Source organism: Phyllobates terribilis, unplaced genomic scaffold, assembly GCF_046119375.1.
Source record: "Phyllobates terribilis strain yellow unplaced genomic scaffold, ASM4611937v1 Scaffold_831__1_contigs__length_621364, whole genome shotgun sequence".
NCBI lineage: Eukaryota > Metazoa > Chordata > Amphibia > Anura > Dendrobatidae > Phyllobates > Phyllobates terribilis.
In genome coordinates this window covers 5731-16365 of record NW_027363591.1, presented here as the reverse complement: position 1 = coordinate 16365, position 10635 = coordinate 5731, and the positions used below count along the sequence as shown (strand labels likewise).

Sequence of the window (10635 nt, the reverse complement as noted above, 5' to 3'; positions counted from 1 at the left end):
AATTCAGTCCCTGTATGTGTTTCCTCCAGATCTATCCAGTAAGAGGACAACACCAGAGAGATGTCCCCTTCCTCTTCTTCCACAGGACTGTAAACAAGAAGATCCCAATGTTCCTCAGGATCATCAGGTAGATGGAGAGAAGATGTCATGAGATTTCCCCTATGATGTGTAGACGGCTGTAAAAGTCATGTATTCAGTCTTGTTTTATCCACCATTATTATGTTTTATACTTGTGTAATGAGAACGTTGGAGATGGCAGGATTAGAGCTGATCATAGATGGGACTTCTCCATCTGTCTGTGACTTTTATAATATTTGTTTCAGGGTGAAGATCTGACCCATATTAATACTACAGAGACATATGTGAGGGGTGATGAGCGGTGTAAAGAGGAGATTCCTACATATGACTACCCAGGTGAGTAGTGACCACTAAATGCAGAGTAGTCACAGATTCTTCTCAGTCACCGGCTGTGGCTGCTTTATCAGTCGTGTAGTCCGGCCGTATCACAATCTTGTGATCACCATTTTGCCGCTAGACCACAACATTCTCCTCCGTCCGAAAATATTCAATTTACTTTGTGTAGTTGTAAAAGCCTTTTCTATAGAACTTACAACCTGGAGGATCCACCTACCCCCTTGGATTAGTAGACGCTGACCGTTACCTGCCCAGGTCTGTAAACTACAAAGCCAAATGACAGCGTACGTAGAAAGTGCTGACAAGTGAGAAAATCACTTGAAGAAAAATATTCTGATGGGCCTGTAAGAGAAAGCGGAGGGTGATGATGCTGTTGGCTTCCTAGATCCCTGATATCTTATTGGATGAATCTACCTTCTCTCCCTTCTGTGCTTCTGAATGTGCTTGTATGGTGCCTACAAGACCAGGTCCAGTCTTTCTGGCCAAAGTTTGCTTTTTTGATCGATAACATTAAATGTGCAGTGAGGGACAAGTGTGAATTTCTGTACAATAACAACAGAGTTTCCCTTTATCCCGACTTTTCAATTTCTTTTTAAACCAACTAACTTCAAACAGGATTTTGATAAACTACATAAAAAACATTACACCTGTGCCATGATATACAGTTAGGTCCATATATATTTAGACTGAGACAACATTTTTCTAATTTTGGTTCTAGACATTACCACAATGAATTTTAAACAAAACAATTCAGATGCACTTGAAGTTCAGACTTTCAGCTTTCATTTGAGGGGATCCACATTAAAATTGGATGAAGGGTTTAGGAGTTTCAGCTCCTTAACATGTGCCACCCTGTTTTTAAAGGGACCAAAAGTAATTGGACAGTTGACTCCAAGGCTATTTCATGGACAGGTGTGGGCAATCCCTTTGTTTTGTCATTCTCAATTAAGCAGATAAAAGGCCTGGAGTTGATTTGAGATGTGGTGCTTGCATTTGGAAGGTTTTGCTGTGAAGTAAACATGCTGTCAAAGGAGCTCTCCATGCTGGTGAAACAAGCCATCCTTAAGCTGCAAAAACAGAAAAAAAACATCCGAGAAATTGCTACAATATTAGGAGTGGCAAAATCTATAGTTTGGTACATCCTGAGAAAGAAAGAAAGCACTGGTGAACTCATCAATGCAAAAAGACCTGGGCGCCCACGGAAGACAACAGTGGTGGATGATCGCAGAATAATCTCCATGGTGAAGAGACCCCTTCACAACAGCCAACCAAGTGAACAACACTCTCCAGGAGGTAGGCGTATCAATATCCAAATCTACCATAAAGAGAAGACTGCATGAAAGTAAATACAGAGGGTTCACTGCACGGTGCAAGCCACTCATAAGCATCAAGAATAAAAAGGCTAGACTGGACTTTGCTAAAAAAACATCTAAAAAAGCCAGCACAGTTCTGGAAGAACATTCTTTGGACAGATGAAACCAAGATCAACCTCTACCAGAATGATGGAAAGAGAAAAGTATGGCGAAGGCGTGGTACAGCTCATAATCCAAAGCATACCACATCATCTGTAAAACACGGCGGAGGCAGTGTGATGGCTTGGGCATGCATGGCTGCCAGTGGCACTGGGTCACTAGTGTTTATTGATGATGTGACACAGGACAGAAGCAGCCGGATGAATTCTGATGTATTCAGAGCCATACTGTCTGCTCAGATCCAGCTGAATGCAGCCAAACTGATTGGTCGTCGTTTCATACTACAGATGGACAATGACCCAAAACATAAAGCCAAAGCAACCCAGGAGTTTATTAAAGTAAAGAAGTGGAATATTCTTGAATGGCCAAGTCAGTCACCTGATCTCAACCCAATTGAGCATGCATTTCACTTGTTAAAGACTAAACTTCAGACAGAAAGGCCCACAAACAAACAGCAACTGAAAACCACCGCAGTGAAGGCCTGGCAGAGCATCAAAAGGAGGAAACACAGCGTCTAGTGATGTTCAAGACTTCAGGCAGTCATTGCCAAAAAAGAGTTTTCAACCAAGTACTAGAAATGAACATTTTATTTACAATTATTTAATCTGTCCAATTACTATTGGTCCCTTTAAAAACAGGGTGGCACATGTTAAGGAGCTGAAACTCCTAAACCCTTCATCCAATTTTAATGTGGATACCCTCAAATGAAAGCTGAAAGTCTGAACTTCAACTGCATCTGAATTGTTTTGTTTAAAATTCATTGTGGTAATGTTGTCTCTGTCCAAATATATATGGACCTAACTGTATCTCTAAGCTGTGCGTGGCTGATGGCTGTAATATACATCTATTCACGCCTGCAGGAGATGTGGTGGCATGGCTCGAGCCCTGGTTTCATGGATTCACTCCACGTCATAAATTCCATTATGTTTTCAATCCTAAAGAATTCAGATTCCTGCACAATCTCTCCTGAAATGGGGGCACTAATACTTTCTCTACTCTTCTAGTCAGGACTCATCATACCTCCAATGGTCCACCATAAATGAGTGCGACTCCAGTTTAGTGTTGGATTTCTCCCTTCATACTTACGTTGTTGTTGGGGATGTTACATGTTTATATATTCTTTCTTTTTTTTACAAGTTCATTCTGTATGATAGTCTGATTGTGGTGGGATCGGCCAGCCTCACTTATGTGAGTCTGTAACCCCCTTGTCGTCTTTTAAAAAGATCTCCATTGCCTCTTCCAAATGCCCGAGATCTAAATTTAAGACCCCTCAGCTCTGCAGTATTGTAAAAAACTTCACTTTAAATGTCTAATATTTCTTCTTGACACTCATCTGCATTATATCTCCATGCAATGCTCTGCAGCCTATCAATTTCTGGTATATATTTTTTCACTCCTCTAGCTTTTTTATTCCATGATACTTAAAGGTCATCACACTTACTTTAAGAGTTTATGATCCATGCCGAGTTTACTAGTCTTTTTTTTTTTTTTTTTTTTTTTCCCTGCACTTTATGGTCTCCTGTTGTCTTTTAAGCTAGTGATTGATTGTTAATGAGTTAAATCTGTGCAGATCTAAGCAGATACGTCCCTATATATTGAGACTTAGTTAAGGGGAGGCATTTATGCGGGGGCATTTATGCATATAGCATTTATGCATACTTTATCGAAGTGCCATAATTTAGCAAAGTGCCCTGGCAGTTAGAAAATGGCAGTTGGACAGGGCAGGAGACAGGTAAGACATGCAAGACAATTAAACAAACTTGCTTCCAGGTCATCTTTTTGGCAAACAGTATTCACCATTTGTATCTGTGCCATTTATACTCTGGTTGCTACAATCATCCACATTCACCGTTCTCCCACAAATGCGGCACACTTCATCCATATTAATCCCTCACTCCTCTCTTCTCCTATGTACAGTTGTCATGCTCTCTTCACAATGTTATACCACGCAGATCCATTCATTCCCACCATACAACACAGGAAACGCTCTCACAAATCACTCAATCATCTGCTCACTCTCTGTATCTTCCTTCTATTAGTCGCAGGTGATATTTCTCCCAACCCAGGACCCTCCAGTAATAATAACACTAACTCTTTCCCTGTTACATTCAGAAACCCTGCTAATCTCATTAATATTCCCTGCATATCTTCTGTCTCATTCAACTGTGCCCTTTGGAATGCACGCTCAGCTTGTAATAAACTCTCTTACATCCATGACTTTTTCCTCTCTAATTCCCTCAACCTTCTGGCTCTCACTGAAACCTGGATCCAGCAGTCGGACACCACCGCCGCTGCAGCTCTCTCCTATGGTGGCCTACATTTCTCTCATACCCCGCGACCTGACAACAGATCAGGTGGAGGTGTTGGTCTGCTTCTTTCAACAAAATGTACTTTTCAGGTTATCCCCCCTGTACCCTCCCTTATCTTCCCGTCCTTTGAGGCCCACACAGTCAGACTCTACCGGCCCTTCTCCCTGCGAGTGGCGGTTGTCTATCGCCCCCCAGGTCCCCCCCGTCAATTCCTGGATCACTTTGCTGCCTGGCTTACAAATTTTCTATCCTGCGACATCCCCACGATAATCATGGGAGACTTTAACATCCCAATTGGCGATCCTCTTTCCCCATCTGCCACTCATCTTTTATCATTAACCTCCTCCTTCGGCCTCTCACAGCTTGCTAATTCTCCTACACATGAGGACGGGAACACATTGGACCTGATCTTCTCCCGGCTTTGCTCAGTACATGACTTTACTAACTCTCCCCTTCCACTCTCTGACCATAATCTTCTTTCATTCTCTGTCAAGAACTGTGACTCTACTCAAGACACTCCCACCGTCCACACTTATAGAAATTTACGCGCCATTAACACCCAGAAATTTATAAAAAGGTTGCAATCATCATTGGCCCCAATCTCCTCCCTCTCATGTCCCGAATCTGCATTGAAGCATTATAACAAAATAATGCTATGCGCCCTGGATGAAGCCGCACCTCCTACACAAAGAACAATTCGGCATAGACGGCGACAACCCTGGCACACGCCTCAAACACGTCTTCTCCAGAGGTACTCCAGGTGCGCTGAACGGCTGTGGAGAAAATCAAATCTGCCCGAAGATTTCCTCCACTATAAATTTATGCTGAAAACATATAACTCTGCCCTTCACCTCTCCAAACAAACCTACTTTAACAACCTCATCATCTCACTTTCCAATAATCCTAAACGACTCTTTGACACGTTTCATTCTCTCCTCAATCAAACAGCACAGGCCCCGACCACCGACCTCAGCGCTGACGATCTGGCTAACTATTTCAAAGAAAAAATTGACCATATCCGACAGGAAATTTTCTCCCAATCCCCAAATGTTATGCATGCTCCCCCCCGCCACATTGTATCTTGCTCATTTTCTGACTTCGAACCAGTCACGGAAGATGAAGTGATCAGGCTCCTTGCATCTTCTCGCCCTACCACCTGCACCAGCGACCCTATTCCCTCACATCTCCTTCAGTCCCTTGCTCCAGCTGTCACCTCTCACCTAACTAAAATTTTCAACCTTTCCCTCTCATCTGGTATCTTTCCCTCTTCTTTTAAACACGCCAGCATACAACCATTACTTAAAAAACCATCCCTCGACCAGAACTGCACGGCCAACTACAGACCTGTTTCCAATCTTCCCTTTATCTCTAAACTCCTGGAACGCCTGGTCCACTCCCGTCTAATCCGCTATCTCTCAGACAACTCTCTTCTTGACCCTTTACAATCTGGTTTCCGCTCTTTACATTCTACTGAAACTGCCCTCACTAAAGTCTCTAATGATTTACTAACAGCTAAATCTAATGGTCACTGCTCCCTGCTGATTCTCCTGGATCTCTCTGCAGCATTCGACACTGTGGATCATCAGCTCCTCCTCACTATGCTCCGCACTATTAGCCTCAAGGACACGGTTCTCTCCTGGTTCTCCTCTTATCTCTCTGACCGCTCCTTCTCTGTGTCTTTTGCCGGCTCCTCCTCCTCCCTACTTCCTCTTACTGTCGGGGTTCCTCAAGGATCAGTCCTAGGCCCCCTTCTTTTCTCCTTATACACCGCTCCTATTGGACAAACAATCAGTAGATTCGGTTTTCAGTACCATCTCTATGCTGATGACACCCAATTATACACCTCTGCTCCGGACATCACCCCTGCATTACTACAAAAGACCAGTGATTGTCTTTTTGCTGTGTCTAACATTATGTCCTCCCTCTACCTAAAACTGAATCTGTCAAAAACTGAACTACTCGTCTTTCCTCCCTCCATTAATCTACCTGTGCCCGATATTGCCATCTCCGTTTGTGGCTCAACCATTACTCCCCAGCTACAAGCCCGCTGTCTTGGGGTCATTTTTGATTCAGATCTTTCTTTCACTCCTCACATCAAATCACTCGCTCGTTCATGTCATCTACACCTCAAAAACATCTCAAGAATCAGGACTTTTCTCACCTTTGACTCGGCAAAAACTCTTACTGTCGCTCTTATTCATTCTCGTCTTGACTATTGCAACGCTCTACTAATCGGTCTCCCTCTTACTAAACTCTCCCCTCTCCAATCCGTCCTGAACGCAGCAGCCAGGATCATATTCCTCGCCAACCGCTACTCAGATGCCTCTTCCCTGTGCCAGTCATTGCATTGGTTGCCCATCCAATATAGAGTTCGTTTTAAACTTATCACGCTTACCCACAAAGCGCTCCATGCTTCAGTACCCCCCTACATCTCCTCCCTTGTCTCAGTCTACCACCCTACACGTGCCCTCCGTTCTGCAAATGACTTGAAACTAAAATCCTCCATAATCCGAACTTCCCACTCCCGTCTCCAAGATTTCTCGCGTGCTGCGCCAATTCTCTGGAATGCACTACCCAGGACAGTTCGATTAATTCCCAATACCCACAGTTTCAAGCGAACCCTAAAAACACATTTCTTTAGACTGGCGTATCACCTAAACACACTCTGTCCATCCCAGCTTTCCCCCATATTAAAATCTTCTTCAACTTCGGGTTCAAACCAACCATGCACATAAAAGCCTCTGTCAGGACTGCACACATACTGGCTGGCGACCAGTCCATGTATTATTATTTATCCTATTCAGTATATCAAGGCTGCATTATACAATATATGTACTTTTTACCTTTTGTGTCTCCCCCACTTCCTCATAGACTGTAAGCTCGCGAGCAGGGCCCTCACTCCGTTCGATATGAGATATGCTTATTCTGTATTGTCTGTATAAGTCCCCCCTAAAATTTGTAAAGTGCTGCGGAATATGTTGGCGCTATAAAAATAAACTATTATTATTATTATTATTATTATCATCTGACAGAAAATATTGTCCCTTACGATAGTTTAGATGATGAAGAGCCCCCGAGCCCCAGACTCTAATTACCCCAGAGAGGTTTCACCACTAGTTTCTCATTTTTCTCTGATGGAGACTGTTGAGTTTGATCATTTCAGTAGATGTTTTATTGTCTATACTCAGTTTTTGACTTCAGTAATCCTCTGATTTAACCCCTTCCCACAGACAGTTTTTTGTTAATAATCAGGCCCCATTTTTCAAATCTGACGTGTGTCACTTTATGTGGTGATAATTTTGGAATTCTTCACAAAGGATAATAGGAAACAAATGGACCTTACAAACTATTTTCCAACTTCTCCTGAATCTGACAATCCCCTATATACGGTTGTACACTACTGTCTGGGCACATGGCAGGGTAAGAAGGGAAGGAGCGCCATTTAGCTATTAGGAATGCAGATTTTCCTGGAATAGTTTGCAGACACAATGTATTGGGGGCGCTGTTCATGGTCACCTGGCAGCTCAAAAGATGGCCACCACAAACAGGCTTGTCACTATCTACTCCATTTACAGATTTCACAAATTACTTTGCTCATCACCCTTTAACCCCTCTACATGGATCTGGACTTACACAGAGACCCCTAGGCTTGGGCCACGGTGTTACCTGCTATTCTGTGGAGTGAGATGGGAAGAAGAATAGTCAGGTAGCCGGATCACAACCAGGAGGGCAGAGAAAGTACAAAATCAGAAGACACGAGAGTAGTCAGTAAACGGGCCGAGGTCACAACAGGAAACAAATACACAAGCCGGGAGCTGATCACAGAGGACTGAACCAGAGGAGAACAAGGCTGGATCTGGCAGCTTCCGGCAATATGCTTCCAGCTTTAGTAGGGTGCGGTGCTTTCCAAATGGCTGAAGCAGGGAGCAGATTACTGCAGCTGGACAGCACACACACCCATACCGCCAGACTGGATGGTACTACTGGTCCCAGGCTACCTAATCTTAGTGGCTGGACAGAGCCTGCGCCTTTTACTCCATATTTGGGAAGCAGAATGAACAAACAGTTGAACACCACGCTCCACTGGTTCATCCTATGAGGTTTTCTATTAGATGGTCATTGTCCTGGTGAATAAGTGAATTTTTTTTTATAGAACTTGCCTTTTTTTACAGACAGTTTAAGTAGAAATGTTCAAAAATATAAAATTCAAGGATTTTTTATTAAAAAATAATAATTGGTTTTATTCTTGGCAGATGTCTGTACCAGGAGATCAGAGGGACAGCTGACATCTTCAATTTTCAAATCCGATGATCTTGAGATCCCACAGGATACAATTGAAGTGAATGACATTTCTCCAGATCTACCATCATCCTTTCCCAGCAAAGATCTGTCATCTGATCCTATGAAACACGTCCTGTCTTCTGATTCATTACCGACTACTAAGGAAAGTCATAGTCACAAAATAAGCATTAAAAAACAAACTGCTCCTAATGCAAAGAAGCCATTTTCACATTCAGAATATAGAAATAGTTTTCCTCTCAAAAAGTCTTTTCTTAAACATCAAAAAATTCACACAGTGAAGAATAGATTTTCTTGCTCCAAGTGTGGGAGATGTTTTAATCGGAAATCAAATCTTGTTAGGCATGAGATAACTCACACAGGAGAGAAGTCATTTTCCTGTTCCGAATGTGGGAAATGTTTTGTACAGAAATCAAATCTTATCGCACATCAGAGAACCCACACAGTGGAGAAGCCATTTTCCTGTTCAGAATGTGGGAAATGTTTTGTACAGAAATCAAATCTTATCAAACATCAGAGAACTCACACAGGAGAGAAACCATTTTCCTGTTCAGAATGTGGGAAATGTTTTGTACAGAAATCAAATCTTATCAAACATCAGAGAACTCACACAGGGGAGAAGCCTTTTTCATGTTCAGATTGTGGGAAATGTTTTGTACAGAAATCATATCTTATAAGCCATCAGAGAACTCACACAGGGGACAAGCCTTTTCCATGTTCAGAATGTGGGAAATGTTTTACGGAGAAATCAACTCTTATCAAACATCACAAAACTCACACAGGGGAGAAGCCATTTTCATGTTCAAAATGTGGGAAATGTTTTACAGACAAATCAACTCGTATCACACATCAGAGAACTCACACAGGGGAGAAGCCTTTTCCATGTTCAGAATGTGGGAAAAGTTTTACAGACAAATCAACTCTTATCAAACATCAGAGAACTCACACAGGGGAGAAGCCTTTTCCATGTTCAGAATGTGGGAAATGTTTTAACCAGAAATCTAGTTTTCTTAAGCACCAGAGAACCCACACAGGGGAGAAGCCTTTTCCATGTTCAGAATATGGAAAATGTTTTAACCAGAAAGCACATCTTGATAACCACCGGAGAACGCACACAGGGGAGAATGCTGCAACTACACACAACTAGTCTCTGTACAGACAAGAAAGGCCCTAGCTGCACAACTAATAACGCCACCACAGACCTAACTCCCTAATAAGCCGTTGAGGAGTTTCTCATACCTCCTGAGGAACCAGAGGGGAGGCTGCACACACTGTCAACAAGGGGAAAGTAAAGTATGAAGACCCATGACCTAGGACGCAAACCCAGCTTTCTGACACTAGGCACTAAATTGTGACCCAAAATCCTTTGCTAATCTTCAGATTTCATGATGTCTTGCACACAGTCAAGGCACCTAGTGCCAGAGGCAAAACAACCCCAAAACACCTTTAAACCTCCACCATATTTGACTGTATGGGTTGTAAATTTATTGATTATGCTGCGCACCTTGGACAAAGGAATATGCGGATCCCTAAAGATGGACTTACAACCTTGAAATTGTTGATATTTTTCAACAATTTTGGTTCTCAAGTCCTCAGACAGTTCTCGTCTCCTTTTTCTGTTTTCTCCATGCTTAGTGTGGCACACATATGCACACAATGCTAAGATTGGATCAACTTCTCCCTTTTTTATCTAGTTTTAGTTGTGATTTTCATATTGCCCACACCTGTTACTTGCCACAATTGCGTTTGAACAAGCTTCACATGCTTGAAACAAAGTTGTTTACCCACAATTTTGGCAAGGTGCCAACAATTTTTTCTGGCCTATTTTGTGTGAGATTATGTTTAATTTGCCTTATTTTCTCTGTTTTCTTGTTTTGTTCCAATATACGCAAAGGAAATAAACGTGTATAACAAAACATGTAATTGCAATAATTTTCTGGGAGAATTACTTCATTTTCTGGAACAATTTCAAGGGATCCAACACTTTTCACCTTTACTTGTTTTTGTTGCCTTTTTAATTTGTTGCAGCATTTCATCCTCTACGTGTTCAGCTATATTAGGAGGTTTGTAGTGAACTCCAGTTAGCAGCTTTCCATTATTGCCATGTCCATGTACATTTACCCAGACTGATTCTACATCAG

The 10635-nt window shown here is 42.4% G+C and overlaps 1 protein-coding gene across 1 annotated transcript; it reads left to right on the top strand.

Annotated features, from left to right (window-relative positions):
• Positions 1 to 22: 22 nt before the first annotated feature.
• On the top strand, positions 23 to 10311 carry LOC141240305 (uncharacterized). Its single transcript, XM_073668634.1, has 3 exons — positions 23 to 127; positions 324 to 414; positions 8449 to 10311. Exon 3 carries the CDS (start codon positions 8598 to 8600, stop codon positions 9639 to 9641), a length of 1044 nt encoding a protein of 347 aa, XP_073524735.1. The 5' UTR covers positions 23 to 127; positions 324 to 414; positions 8449 to 8597; the 3' UTR covers positions 9642 to 10311.
• Positions 10312 to 10635: the final 324 nt, after the last annotated feature.

Excerpts from the sequence above, each read along its gene's own strand:
- LOC141240305 (XM_073668634.1), top strand. The coding sequence starts at position 8,598 with ATGAAACACGTCCTGTCTTCTGATTCATTACCGACTACTAAGGAAAGT.